Here is a 16,041-nt window from a genome sequence, read left to right on the forward strand (position 1 = left end):
TCGTATCTGTTGAAACTAATTTTTTTTTTAAATGCTGTTTTCACTTCCACAGTGCATGGAAACACAAAAAAATGACCTGCTTCTTCCTCCCCATCTCTATCTGAACTCAGACGTGCTGACCTCTGTTGTATACCATGTTTAAGAATCTATACTCTCACAGAAAAAAGGTACAAAGCTGTCACTGGGGTGATGCCCTAAGTTACAAAAGCTAAAATGTACATCTTTGTAACCTATTTACCCCTATGGTACATATACTTTAAAGTTTCACATTAGTACTTTAAACATAAATCCATACGTACTAAACCTTTATAAAGGGTACCGCCCCAGTGACAGTTTTGTACCATTTTTGTGCCTGTGCACTAATGCAGAGCAGCATCAGAAGAACAGAATTTTATTTAATATGCTTCTGAATCATCAGGCAATGTGAAGATATATATATATACATTTTTTTTTTTGGGTCATTCAGTTGTTAATGTTAAGTGTAAAGATTAAGTGACTGTAATACTTCAGAAATTCAGTTCATATATTGCAGTTCAGATTGCTTTGAAGTAGTAATAAGACCAACTGTGGAAATTATTACTCCACAGTTGTTTCAGAAATGTTGTGCTGTTGTATTTGTGAATTGCTGATTAATATATTTTTCTTTAATAAATTCCTTATAAAACATCACGAAACACAATATATACTTAGTTTTTATATTGATAAGATATCTAGATAAACCCATTATCCACAAAAAATAAATAAAAAAATACAGCATATATCATAGAATAGATGGGCAAAACAAAGAGATATTCAGAAAGAGATATGTATAAAAATATGAAACTGATAAGGAATTATTAGTTATATATTTTCTACTGTTTAACATGTTATGAAATTTGCTGTAGATCTGGTACATTATTATTGTTATTATTATTATTATTAGAGTGAAAACATATGGTGTACACCTCTGACTCACCTCTGACTCACAACAATGCAAAATTATATACAATATCTTATGTCCGACAATGTCACACAGTTTAAATTTAACAAATTGCATGTTTACTTTTTTATTTGAGAGATTTCAGATAACTTCTATAAAACACATAAAATACAAAGAGGTGTGAAGGGGAATGGAAATACATAATTTCAGAATAACATGGGTGGGGTAAATGTTTTTAGCTATGAGTGCACTTCCCTCTAGTGGAAAAATGTTTGTAATAATTTAATCACTTTAATCCAACAATCAAGACAATAACTTGGCACCAAAGGCCAAATAAGTGCTCATGTCTACAAGAGTGTTCCCCTGATAAAACTGTTATTTTATTACACACATCAAAACATCAGTAAAGCTAACAATAAAAGTTTCTGGTTATTGACTTTTCTATGGTTACAGAATGTCAGCATTCGGATAATATAAGTCTGCTTATATTTAGGTCACTTTAAAGAGTATGATTCAGTACAGCATCGCTAAGAAAAAATGCTTTACTAAAATATACAGTCTATAATAAGGCATTTAGTGTTGAAAGAGTTGTGATTAAATGTTTGTTTTTATACTGTTACACTGAATATCAGTTATATTAGAAGACGTTGACTCAGATTCGTCTGTGATTCAGACAGAGGGAACACTGTTGTTTGGTCAGGGTTAACATCTGAACATAGCAGCATCTCCTTTCATTTCAGTCAGCCTGAAGAAAGAAAAGACAGGAAAAATAAATGTTTTAATATCCTATAATTACACAGCAAAAGCCTTTTTTAACAACAACAAGTGTTCAATATAATCCTCCAGCTCCTACAGCTGATGTTCTCCATCTTGAGTTGATACAGGGCTGGGTTGAATGATTAACAATGTTTCTTTATTAATCCAGTTGAGGCTTTTTCCTGTCTCACATGAGATTGCATCAATATTGAAACGGAATGAAAAATAAACTACTTTTACAGCTTAAAACTACTGCTGCCTGGGTTAATTTCTACTATGCGGTACATCTTCATGACTCCATCATATACGTCTTACAATAATGGGTAACATGAAAGTTAGTTTTATTTTATCATAATATCACATATTTTTAAAAAATGATGGTGAATTTAAAATAATTTCACTCATTTTGTTCAAGCAGATGTGATCATTTCCCCATGTCCTGAGGTGCTTCCAATATGAAAATCTGGATTGTTATTCCCCCTCTCTCTATGAAAATATTGTTTAAAGTGGAAAAAAAAAACTTTGTATTCAGTTAGTCTTTTGTAATAGGCTATGCCTTTAACTGCATGGGAACACTACAGCATAAACATGGGCAAGTCTATTTATAGAGTATATTTGTGGTCTGTTATACAATTAAAATATTTCTTTAAATGATATTCATTTTTTCTAAATGATACAGAGGTCAAAAATAAACTAGTAAATTCTCGAATAAACAAGTTACTACAAATAGTCGAACTCAAACTGATTTGAGCCAGAGGTTTACGGCTCACACACACAGAGCAGTGTTTTGACAAACACCACAGAGCCACAATGTTTCCACTGTTCACAGAATTCAATGTATGAACAGCTCTGCAAAATACACTGGGTTAAAAAAATTACTTAAAATAGATTCCAATGCTGAAAAAATGTTTCAAAGCAGGTGTAGAGACGTTTATTGCCTTCATGTCCTTGGGAAGCAAGTCAAAGGTGATAGTAGCAAAGAAAAGCTCAATAAAGATGTTTATATGAAGAGGGAGAATAATCTTGGGAGGAACCAGGCTCAACTGGAGGAGCTCATCCTCCTCTGGAAACTTCAGACAAATGTGACACTCAACATTTAAGGAACAGCAATACAGTTTTGGGTCAAATGGAATGTAACATTCAGTTCTAAAGGGCCAAGTTACTTTCTTCAATCTTCTTATTGTGAATGATTCATCAGAGCTTGTTATTGAAAAGAAAAAAAAAAGTTTTCTTTATTATCTTTATAATCTCAAAATCTCTGTAGACATCACTCTCACTCCATTCTGGTATTTAACACCCACTTTTCATGATTTAATCAAGTCCTGATGAATAAAATAATGTGCCCTCCTGTTTCACTCATAAATAATTCCCATCGTTGAAGTAAAATGAGTTGCAATGGCAATTCACATTGAATTTGTGTTCATCACACTGCATTTTTTCCTTGACTCTGTAGAAGCATTATAAATATTAAACGGTCATGGTACAAGATGGGCTTCTTGCAAGAGACAGGAAGTGGTAATACCTTAGGCTTCCTGTGGTTCTGTACATAAACGGGGCTCTGTATAAACATACTTCACCCTTGGCTTTGTTTTCACTATAACCTTTGCTACTATACTATTTTTTACATTTTATCTGACAACAAAACATATTTCAGTGCTTACTAAATTACTTACTTATTTTAGTTACTTTCTAATGCAATGAAATTCAAACTCAAATCACAACCGAGCAGAAGAAATTTAGGACCACTTCACTGATTATATGTCAAGTGTTTAGTGCAGTAATGAGCTATGAGAGAATGACTCAATGAACACAACCTGAACAGAATGATTTGACTTCCCGTATGACTGGCCTGATGCACTTTTTTCACGCCCCAAGGCTTCTTGGGCGAATTTAGCTGCTTTGGTTTGAATGTAAAACTAAAACTAAGAGAGGAAGAGGAAAGTTGAAGAGAATGAAGCAGGAAGGAAGACCTGGATAATCCCGTATGACTGGCCTGATGCACTTTTTTCACGCCCCAAGGCTTCTTGGGCGGATTTAGCTGCTTTAGTTTGAATGTAAAACTAAAACTAAAAAAGTAAAACTTTTTTTTCCTTTCGACCCTCTAAGGTGACCTGCAGATTCTAGGAGAGGAAAGTTGAAGAGAATGAAGCAGGAAGGAAGACCTGGATAAAGAAGACAGATTGTGCGAGGTTAGTGAGTCATTCTGGCATCTCTTTCTCAATTTCCGGCTATACATTTCTCCAGTAGCTGTTTTCATCATCTCCTCTGTAAAAGGCATCTGGGGTATTTATTGACAATAGTGCAGTCTTTAACTAAATTAACTTTAACTTAATAGGGTGAAACACAATATACAGTCCATCTAAAAATCTAAAATGTATAAAGTATTTAAATATTATATTATATTATTATATATTTTTCTATAGTTATATTTTACTATTTCCATACGTCTTATATCAAGAGTGATATTACCATACATGTAACATATCAGGCAATATATCATTTTCATACATACATGCATTCAGTGGGTAGATATAATTCAGTTTATAACATATATAAAATCCCCATAGTAAATTTGTATATGTACATATGTTAATCATATCTATATGATGATTTGTTTTGTATTATATGTAACAACCACATGTTTTAATGGTTACACTTTATTTTAAGGTGACCTTGTTACAGTGTAATTATACATTTAAGTACGGAGTAATATTAATTAACTCCATGTACTTACTATATGTTTAGGGTTAGGATTAAGGTTTGGCTAAGTGTTACTTGCATGTAATTATGCATAAATTATTGTTATTATAATAGTAAGTACATGAAACACGTGTAACAAGGACACCTTAAAATAAAGTGTTAGCATTTTATTTTATATATTTAACTTGCATTAAAACAACATATAAAAATCAGTATGTTTATATATGTTTTGTAATATATATTTTTAAATACATGTATATCTTTTATATTTACATGACAGGTTTACATACATAAATGGTAACACTTCCATATAGGGACCAATTCTCACTATTATCTAGTTGCTTATTAGCATACATATTGGCTGTGTATAATATTTAAGTAATATTTGTAAGGACTAGATATATATGTTGATATATAAAATTGTTCAAATTTCTAATAAACTTCAAATATGTTTTTACTTCATATGACAGCATATTTAATATGTGTAAATCTAATATGTATGTACACATATTACATTTGCGTATGGGTTATAGATATTTTTAACATGGTGGACTGAAATACTTCTGTCCCTCAACAATAAATAAAAAACGCTTGATTTTAATTCCAACACAGTAATGTGCCTGTGGTCATCCAAATTCTGAACTTGTTGCTTCACCCTGTCAAAAATTAGTGTCAAAAGCAAAGAGTTTAAAAAATAAAAATTTACAGCTTTATCCAAAGTAAACAATTTCTTCTTCCTGTGCTTATTCTTGCACACAAACTTCTACAATCTTATATGTGTACACCCTTATATTTAAAACATAAAGGCATGGCTCCAACAGCATTTAACATTTATATAAGCATTATTTAAGAACTACTTTGTAAATTACTATAAAAAATTAATTAAATTAATGTGAGACATGATATTAAAGTGGACAGACATTGCATGGTGCTACTGACCATATCAGCAGGTGAAGTTAGCACCTCTTCAGGCAGATACACAGACATATGAGCAGCACAAGGGCCACACAGCTGGCTGAAATGAGAATGACGTGGACGTTCCTTGCTGCAATAAAAACATACACACATATTAACTAAACAAATCAAATATTCTCAACAGTCTAGAAACAAAACCAGAACATAACAGGACAAAAACATCGAGTTGAGTAAGTTTCACTCACATTTATTCAGAGACACATAGATGGCAGACTCAAGGCCTTGGTGACGAACTTCACACTTCACAAGTTCATCGTCCAGTAGCTCAGTCTGCATTTCAATGGAACTGACCACCATGGTGGTGCCGTCCCCTAGCTGATAAAATGATGTGACGGCAGGGCCCAGAGTTTGATTATGACCTTCCACATTCCAGGAGATCTCTGCTGCAGGACGTGACACGGCTGAGCAGTTCGCCTCAACAATGCCCTGTGAAACGGTGACGTAACTGGCCTCAGGTTTGGGTAGGACTAGGAAAATGACATATAAAGACATTAACATCGTACTTTTTAACAGTGTAAAGATTTTTAAATATGACTGTAAATCAATTAAGCATTTAATTTGAATTAATTTCATGATATGACACTTAATTAACTACATTAATCACATATCAGTGCATTTGCTGGAAATTTGCCCCAATTTAACTTAACTAAAAGACACTGAAACATTGAATAGACATTATGAAAGGTGGTTTTAATAGTATTGTTTAAAAGTAGTACTTCAAGCTTAAAAATAATAATTATGCGAATGTGGGCCAGGGTGAATGACACCCACACTTATGAATAAAAATAATATTAACTTAAAATAGAATTTTAAAAATTGGTAACACGTTAGTTTAGGGACCAATTCTCACTATTAACTATAGGTGCTTATTATCATGCATATTACTAGCATATTGACTGTTTGTTAGTACTTATAAAGCACATATTAACGCCTTATTCTGCATGACCACATTTTGGATCCCTTACTCCTACCCCATACCTAAACTTAACAACCTTACTAATTATTAATAAGTTACAAATTAGTAGTTTACTGAGGCAAAAGTTGCAGTTAGTAGTTAATAATAAGAACTGGTCCTTAAAATAAGGCTAGTTGCCAACATTTTTTCATTTTAAATTAGTTTAACTTGGTGTACTAAAATAGCTCAAATAAACCGAAGTAAAAATTAATTAAAAAAATTATATAGACATAAAAAAAATTAAATGACAAAAACACACAAAAATTGTTTCACTAAAACTTTAACTAAAATAAAAAGGAAAACTGCATAACTTCAGAAAGCAAAAAAAATAAACAAATTCAAAATATTAATACATACTATAATATTATCTCAATGATACTAAAATATCACTTTGGCCTACTGACAAGTCAGGCCCATATTTATCTTTAATTAGTTTTTGTTCCATATCAAAGTACATTTCTTATTTTGCAGATGCATTCAAACCTTTATTATCTGCTAATTCCATCAGCAATTGCAGTAAATTAACAAATTCAATTCACAGTCCTAATTTTAACATTTTGTTTACTTTTTAAATCTTTAGACTTAAAATCCATAGAGATATCCTGTGTATTCATGGTTGCTGAGATAATGTTTAGCTGGGAACCCTCACAACAGTCTAAAGTGTGCCAAATATGTGAACTTTGTATATGTCCATTACAAATACTGTATTGGTCATGTTGAACTTTTCTTTGTTGTATTGTAAGTGGTAGCTTCATTCAGAAGACAAAAGAAGGCACTTGTGTTGTTATGCTGATTACAAGCCATCAGACGCTGGTCATGTCTGCAGCAGACTCCATCAAAGAGGGACACTGTGACATAAGTCAGATAAAAGAGAAAGAGACAAATCATGACAAGACGAGGGGAGAGTGAGGCTCTGTCCACTTCTGCGGCTGTGTGAGCTTTTTGGTGACAACAGCCAGACTGTTTGGGGAATATCAACAGAGGGAAAGCAAACACAGTGGAGCTCTGTTCTAGAGGAACAGAGACGCAGTAATCGCACTGGCCCTCATCCCAATCTATCCTCTAAACTAGTCACAGCCAAGCATTATAACCAGTGTCAGCTTTGACTGATTGTGAGCTTCCTCCCCAAAAAGAATTTACCTAGAAGTGGACGGGATGTTTTCAACAGAGTAAAAAAATCTGGACGCTAATATCACACTGCATAACAGTTGCATGAGATAAAGAATGTAGCACATTTTGTTATCTCTTTGTAATTTATTGCAGTACTGCACTGAAACTTATTTGAAACAGGAAATGCTACTGAGCAATAGTTATCGCTGTAGAAATCTAAGTGTATTTTCAGAGTGAACAAGGAAGAAATCCATCAAATTAAAGTAACAGTTGACACCAAAAATTAAATGCTGTCATTTACCTAATAGTACAATAAGAAAGCATCATAAATGTGGTCAATATGACTTCTGTCCTATGGTCACATCAAAAGAAAAGTAGCTTCCAACACATCTTTTCAGCTAACTTTAAGAGGGTTAAATGATTTGTTCACAAAGTGGAAGGATCTGGCAAGTCACTGACTCAATTCAGTCACAGTGGTTCGAAAGCTAAACAATGTTCATTTTGATTAGTTTGTCACACAAAGCTATCCTATGGCAACTTGCTTTTTGCATGCTTTTTAAAACCTGAAAGTCTGTATTCACTGCGATGATGGAACATGGAAAAGAGTGACTAACACCGTTTTCTGAATTTCTATTAGTAACACTTTATTTTAAGGTGTCTTTTGGCGCTTTTCCACTGCATGGTACGGCACGGTACGGCTCACTTTTGGGGGGTTTTCCACTGGGTACAGTACCTGGTACCTGGTACTTTTTTTAGTACCACCTCGGTTGGGGTTCCAATGGCGCTTTTCCACTGCGTGGTACGACTCGGCTCGGTACGGCTCGGTACGGCTCAGTACGGCACGGCACGGCTCGGTTTGCGTTTCCACTGCAGTTCAGTACCGCTTTAGAGTGGGCGGGATTATTCACACGTCGTTATAGTTGCGCCGCCTCTACTGCCGCGACTCCTAAAAAACGTTTTCATTCCGCGTCGCCCCATCAAGCTCTCGCTGGATCCGCTCCTCTGCTATCAACAAGAGGAACGTCTGTACTTCCTCAACAGGGGGAACAGCCACTTTTTGGTTGTTAAAAAAAGGTGCGCGGTCTAGTGACGATTCTCTCCGGCCAATCCGTAATCAGCAGAGTTTACACGTCACGTTTTGGTAACGGTACGGTTCACTTGGAACCCAAACCGAAGTGGTACTAAAAAAAGTACCAGGTACCGTACCCAGTGGAAAACCCCCCAAAACCGTGCCGTGCCGTACTGAGCCATACCGAGCCGAGTCGTACCATGCAGTGGAAAAGCGCCATTTGTTATACGTTACATGTATACTATTATAATAACAATTAATTATGCATAATTACACGCAAGTAACCCTAAGCCAAACCCTAATCCTAACCTTAACCATATAAGTACATGTACAGTAGTTAATTAATATTACTCAGTACTTAAATGTATAATTACACTGTAACAAGGACACCTTAAAATAAAGAGTAACCTTTCCATTTTTATAATAAATCGAAGAAAGAAAGCCATGTGGATTTGGAAAAACAAAAGTAAATAAACTACATTTTACTTTTTGTAACTATTCCCTTAATTACATTTTTTCTCAGGTTTGTATTTATTTATTTTTTAACACAAAACTTATTTTTTTTCTGCATTTTTACTTTTTAATTACAGCATTGTTTATTGCTATTTTTATAAGCTGTTTTCCTCACACACCACTGGCTGATGATAATTTAGCTGATTTCAGGTTTTACCATCTTTGTAAGGACATTTGGTGACAACACTAGGCAAAACCTGAATGACACACACACACTTTCTCACTCTCACTGCATCTTTCAGTTTGTTACAAATACACCCACTCCTACATATATTTAGAGAACTTTGTATGACCCCGAAGAGAGGCAAGGGGGCTGTTAAATACCCAAACAATGCTAATGGAAAAAGCACATTGATTGAACATGTGAAATGTTCCAAACCCATGCAAAATTACATGTGTGAAATATGTACTTTTTAGCTGTCGCAGCTTAATTCTGTTCGCAGCACTATTAACTGTAGTAACATCCATGTGGGTATTATAAAACATCAAAGTTTCATTTTAATTCAGCAATTAGAAACGTATATTAGAAGAGGTACATTCAAGCTTTTTATGAGTTGCATTGTTACTGTACCTTTTATTTTAACTAAATCATGACAAAAAAAATAAATAAAGAGAAAAAAATTCATCTTCGATGCACTTTCACAAGAACGTTTCATTTTTGGTCGAACTATCCCTTGAATTTTAAAGCAAATAAACACGCCTATAAGCACTGTCATTACTACTCTTTGCACTTACCATAAACTGACAGACAACCTGTTGCACTCTTAATGCCATCTGGGTACGTGTGGAACTCGCAGGTGTAACAGCCCTCATCCTCTGTCTGAGCCTGGTGTATGGAGAGCTTGGTTTGCCCAAGTGACGGATTTAGTGTGATCCGATCCTTGAAAGGGGTCTTAATGATGGGTCTGTCATTCTTGACATAAGAAGCAACAGTGGTGGTGTCCCCTTGCTCAGCTGTTTTTTTCCATAAAACCTGCCGGATTCGCTTACTGAGAATGTACTTGCACAAAAGAGTAACAGGCTTTCCGCTCACAACTGTTTTATTGTCCATCATTTCCACCATTGCTGAAAGGAATACAAAAAGAAAAGTGAAGAGATTTTACATGCTCTTTAACTATTAAGTAGGAATGTTCACTCAAAAATTAAAATCATGTCATTATTTACACCATACTTCACTCTTAAAAATAAAGGTGCTTCACGATGCCATAGAAGAAGCTTTTTTTTGTCTAAATGGTTCCATAAAGAACCTTTAACATCTGAAGAACCTTTCTGTTCCAGAAACCTTCTGTGAAGGTTCTTCAGATTATAAAAAGGTAAGAAAGAGATGGTTCTTTAAAGAACCTTTTAGGGATGTAACGATTACCGGTTTGACGATAAATCATGATAAAATTCCCCACGGTTAGTATTACCGTTTCATCTTTTAATTATCATTAAAACCATATTGGATTACCGCGATTTGAACAACTCGCGATAAATAAATACTGTCCAGCATAAAGCACAGTTTTAAGGAACAGTCTCACGTGCACACAGCACGCAGAGTAGTTTCGTTTTAAGTGAAAACAGGGCGGAAAAGCTGGGAGGTTTTATAAGAGTGCTAAGGGAATTATACAAATTAATATATGAATAAGTTAATTATATGAATGTACCTCTGAAGGTTCTGACTGTCTTCAGAAACGATTCGATGGCATTTGTTTTCATCTTCGCTCCATGTAATACCTAAAGGAAGTGTTCTTAATCGCAATACTGCTTTGTCCACGGAGGTTACGGGAAACAGCTCTAATTCAGCTTTTCCATAAGCGCCACCTGCTGTCAGCGAGTGGATTTACAGAGACTTATATTTACATTCAGCCTGTGTGCAGTTTCTGTCTGGCCAACAATGGACCGAATTTGCATGCCCTGCTGTAAATTTTGACCAGTTGATGAAAAACAAGCTTATGTGGATTCTACACATTTAAACAATTCAGATAAGTTATCTAGAATTATTTATGGAGCAGATAAAATACATATAATAATTTATTAATCAGTTATCATTTTGACTTATATCTTTTCTTTATTTAAAGGCTGAAATGTGAGGTTTACCTTTTTATTAAACTTTTTCAATGCTTTATTTGAACATTTACATTAGATATTTCAACATGCTATTGAACTGTTGTCAGGTCAAGTTGCCATTTAAAATCCGAACATCATTGGTAATGTTATTGTTTTAGTGATTATGCAAACAAATAGTCCTTTTATTTGTTGTTTGTTGATTTTTAAATATAAAACTCGGTGAAGTGATTTATGTGTCGGTACTTTTTTAACATCTCCAGGATATTTTTAAAAAACCGTGATACTACTGATAACTGTGATAATTTTGGTCACTATAATCATGATAAGAAATGTTCATACCGTTACATCCCTAGTGCACAATATCAGCATATTAGAATGATTTCTGAAGGATCATGTGACACTGACACAGAAGAAATAAAGCCATACAGGTTTGGAAAGACATGAAAGTGAGTAAATGATAACAGAATTTTCATTTTTGGGTGAACTATGCCTTTAAGACTACCTTCAGGTTAATATTCGGAAAATGCGCGACACTAGAAAATAGCATACATTTATTGCCTTCAGTTGTAACCCGCACTCACTTACGCACAAAATTTACTTATCAGAAACCCAATGGCAGTTTTTATCTGATGTAGAGTCGTGATAGTTTGGCAAACCTGATTTTCGTGATAGTTTGTTGTCAGTTTTTTTAAGTAAAAGAGGCCAGGCAGGAAAGTGGTTCTCACCACTTCCTGTTGGGGCACTATTTATAACTAATCGTCAATGTTTTGTGAGCGCTATGTGATAGCCACAAATAACAGCCATTCATCATGAAACCATCATAGTGCAGGTCTAAAAAATAGCATTTCCTATGACACACTTTTGCAGTCCCTTTGATGAGTAATATTTCCTTCTAAATTCATATATTCAAATCATCAGTGGGGAAAAATATCAAGAGCACAGAAACATTTTAGAAAGTTTGAAAGTGATTCCCAAGCCTCACCCGTAAGTGAAAGACACGTCCTTCCTCTCTGCTGCCCGGTTGGGTACACATCAAAAAGACACTGGTAGCAGCCCTCGTTGGCTGGCGCGACTCTTCTGATGGTGATGACGCTGGTGTGAGCTTGCTGACCAGCAGTTTGCTGTGAGAGCTCAACTCCATCCACTTGGGTGACGTGGTCATACTTATCAGGCTGATAGTGTAGTATAGTTTTATTTGTCATGTCTAGCCACAGCACTTGTTTTAAATCCTCTCCTGTCTCCAAGGTAATATTGCAAGCCAGCATGAAGGGAAGTCCAGTCATCGCCTGCAGATGAGACGGTGCAAGGACCTTACCTAGGACATATCGACAAAACAGATATGATTAAAATGGTATAATTTTGTAAATATTAGAATAATATTTAACAACGATATGAAAGAGGACGTGGGTCAATAATTTTAAGTCATTGTTTTATTCATACCTATTAATTTATTCAAAAATACATTTAAAATGCAATGAATGTATCCACCTCTTCTATGATGAGCATTTTTTTGTTTGTTTTTATTTTGAATTAAAACTTAATTTTGTTATTTTTATAGGGGCCATAAAGCATAAAATGTTAGAGTGATATAACTGTCCTGTCCTTTTCATAATGAAGATAAAAAGCCGTTCTTTTATTTATAATCTGTATTCATTAGATTTTTTTTAACTTTTGTCTGCCTAACCATAATCATGTGGCACAACCAAACTGCAGAAACATGCAGGGGAAAAAATAGAGGGAAAAAAAAAACATAAAACAGTAAATGTGTTTTATAATGAGCTCTTGTAGATATGAAAGCATATTTCCACCACCACCAAAAAAAGGCTTCTTTTTTATTGTGAGTTGATAATCTTTTTATTTTTTTATTTTGTGGCACAAAGCAGAATTGTGAGATGTAAACTCAGATTTGGAAGGGGGAAAAAAATCAAAATCAATTCTCACAAGTAGAAGAACACAGTAGATCACATTTTATATCTCACAATTCTAATTTGTTTTTCTCATAAAAATATGTTATTACATTTAATGGTTACACTACTCAGTTTAATCTCTTCTTGAAAATGGCATAAAGGTTGATCAAAAGCATATAAAACCAACACAAATACAAAGAATACATTTCTAAGAACCATCTGCTACACGTGTTTTAAGATTTGTCCTTTTCTTTTATCATGGTCACTCTTATATGTCATTGACCTACATTCTGTTCTAGATCTTAGATACTCTAATGTTTAGAAATGAAACAAACAGGCACCTTGAAGTCGAGAGAGCAACATCAGTGTCACCCAGACTTGCAGAGATATTGCAGACATAGATCCACACATCTTGACCTGCAAGATAATTTTGTCAGTAAATTTAGCCAAACAAACATTAAAGTTAGACAAATAGTGTTTTACCAATGGATTTCCAGAATCCTGTCTCTGTATTAGTCATGTGCATTAAAGCAGATTCTACATAAACAAGTTTCACAATGGCATAGTTCATTACAATGGGTAACCAAGGCAGTACCGCCCTAATGAGCACTGCTCCATTGTGTGAAATGTCTAAAAAATATACGGCACTAGCAAAGTCAGAGAATTCAAGTTACTTACAGCCACAGATTTGTATAGAACAGACGGTCCACACGACATCAGTTCAGCTCCTCAACAGCCATTGCTTTGTAATAAAAAAAATAAAATATTTTAATAAACATTAATAAAATAAGATCAATTCAAATGTCCAACAAAAAAGTTTTTGTTCTGGTGTGCTATTTAAAGATACATTTTCTATTTGGTAGCATACAGCCCAGATTCTAATCAGACGTCTGGTCTGTGTTGCAATTTGAGGATTCAATGCACTATTTATGGCATTCTCAGTGGTAACAGTGCAATTCAGCATTTTTGGATTGTTTGGAAATGTGATTGTTATTTGCCAGGTGTATTTATAGCATGAAAAGCAACATCTCCAACCACCTGCATCCTGTCAAGGTTTATTACCTTTCTGGCACTTTAACAACAGTTTAGGTACCATCAAACTCCCACTTCATAGACTAACATTAACTTGAGGAAACAGCTTCCCTTGCCCTTTACACAAACTATATGATTAAAATCACTTGTGGTTTAACTCTGCCAGTAAATCCACAGAAAGAGTGGTTCTAGCAGATGATTTTTGGGCCACATGGCAAATACTTACAGACAGCCACACGTCCCTGCTGACCTCAAAAGATCATGGTTGGGCCTTTTTTTTTTTTTTTTTTGGTTGTTGTTGTCCACAATCCCCCAACCCCCATCATATTTCATAATAACATTCATTAATCATTTTTAATGTGCTAAACAGATCTGTGGTTTATGTTAAGTATAGGCATGTTATACAATATATAAATAAACGTTTTAGATTATGTGTAATGATTTGAATAACAGTCTATAAATCATGATCTGTTAAACGATATAATTATATTTGTTAATCTGTAATCTAGCTTGAAGAATCATTTCTACATTTTCACAAAATATGTGATATGGACAATTTCACTGAAGATTAATGATTTATAACTCCTTTGCTAGAATAGAAGAAGAAAAAAACACTCAAATGTCCATAACTAAAGTAATTTAAAGTAAGAATTAACAGATACATAGACGTGCAAAAACCTTTGTAAATTAACTCATGCAAGCAAATGTCAGGTCTACTTTAACTACTAATTTGAAAATTAGTCGACTAAGAATATATGGATTATTATTTCTGAAATTTAAGAAGAAAATAAAAAAAACTTTAGCCCCAGGTTTGGTTTTACCTTTATTAAGAAACTAGTTTTAATATAATATTTCGAATAAGCGACTCACCTTGCAATGCATGGCTGCGTTCATCCGTATTGTAAAAACACAAGCGTTGGCAAATCCAGTGGCTCAGCGTTATTCTGGCATGTGTGAGATTCGGGATACGAATGGAAGTGGAAGTGAGGAAGTTGGGCATGCAGTCGTGGTAAGCATAGCAATCAGTGCTTAGAAAGGCCCAGTGACGCTTAGCGCATGGAAGCGTGCAATTACTAGACCGAGTAAACAGCGACATCTAGTGGTGTGAGCCTTCTGTAATCAATATCTACAAAAAAACAAAAATCAAATTTTTGGTAAAACGACAGCCTGACCTATATATTACAAAATATATACTTTGAGGAATTTACCTTTTAATAAATGTTCTGGAACATAACAGGCTAAAAATCTAATTATCCATATGAGAGACTGAGAGCTAGTTTATGTATGATAATGTCATGCCGATTTTTAAATTGTTTGTACTGGGGGTTATATTTAAAGTGGGAAAGGCAATACTACAAAACACTGAGCCTTTTTAATTATAGGCTAAACAATAAACATTACATAAATAAAATCTATTTATGACTAAAACTTGTAACAGTAGGCTATTGTAGCTTTGCAGGTAGGTTTCTTGAAGCATCTTGGAGACGTTGCCACAGTTCTTCTGGATTTAGTCTGTCTCAGTTTGCTCAGTTTATTCATATCATTTCAGACAGACTGGATGATGATCAGATCAGATCTCTGTGTGGAGAACTGGCTGTTGTCAGACTCCTTGTGCAAACAAAAATCTCACTGGATTAAAATAATGACAAAAGGATAATGACAAAAGGAATGTTTGGAAATGTAAACTGACATTTCCCACTGACACACTACAGCAAAATAACTGGCCTAAAACCTTATATAATGTGTGTGTGTGTGTGTGTGTGTGTGTGTGTGTGTGTATGTACCTGGTATTTATTTATCACGTTATGGGGACCAAATGTCCCCACAAGGATATAATACTAGTAAATTTTGACCTTGTGGGGACATTTTTGAGGTCCCCATGAGGAAACAAGCTTATAAATCATACAGAATGAGTTTTTTTGAGAAAGTAAAAATGCACAAAGTTTCCTGTAAGGGGTAGGTTTAGGAGTAGGGTTGGTGTAGGGCAATAGCACATACAGTTTGTACAGTATAAAAACCATTACGCCTATGGAATGTCCCCATAAAACATGGAAAC

At 34.5% G+C, this 16,041-nt stretch overlaps 1 protein-coding gene across 1 annotated transcript; it reads right to left on the reverse strand.

Annotated features, from left to right (window-relative positions):
* Positions 1–1,038: 1,038 nt before the first annotated feature.
* LOC107691593 (OX-2 membrane glycoprotein-like) lies at positions 1,039–15,005 on the reverse strand. Its single transcript, XM_016490259.1, has 8 exons — positions 14,856–15,005; positions 13,632–13,695; positions 13,295–13,370; positions 12,029–12,361; positions 9,733–10,062; positions 5,536–5,817; positions 5,315–5,420; positions 1,039–1,664 (listed from the first exon to the last, which is right to left on the reverse strand). Exons 2-7 carry the CDS (start codon positions 13,668–13,670, stop codon positions 5,332–5,334), a joined length of 1,149 nt encoding a protein of 382 aa, XP_016345745.1. The 5' UTR covers positions 13,671–13,695; positions 14,856–15,005; the 3' UTR covers positions 1,039–1,664; positions 5,315–5,331.
* Between the last annotated feature and the right edge of the window lie 1,036 nt (positions 15,006–16,041).

This window comes from Sinocyclocheilus anshuiensis, unplaced genomic scaffold, assembly GCF_001515605.1.
Source record: "Sinocyclocheilus anshuiensis isolate Anshui unplaced genomic scaffold, SAMN03320099.WGS_v1.1 scaffold442, whole genome shotgun sequence".
Lineage (NCBI taxonomy): Eukaryota > Metazoa > Chordata > Actinopteri > Cypriniformes > Cyprinidae > Sinocyclocheilus > Sinocyclocheilus anshuiensis.

Excerpts from the sequence above, each read along its gene's own strand:
- LOC107691593 (XM_016490259.1), bottom strand. The coding sequence starts at position 13,670 with ATGTCGTGTGGACCGTCTGTTCTATACAAATCTGTGGCT. Across the intron at positions 5,818-9,732 it reads AGGTTGTCTGTCAGTTTATG|TCCTACCCAAACCTGAGGCC; the intron begins GTAAGTGCAAAG and ends TCATTTTCCTAG. Across the intron at positions 5,421-5,535 it reads CTATGTGTCTCTGAATAAAT|CAAGGAACGTCCACGTCATT; the intron begins GTGAGTGAAACT and ends TTTTTATTGCAG.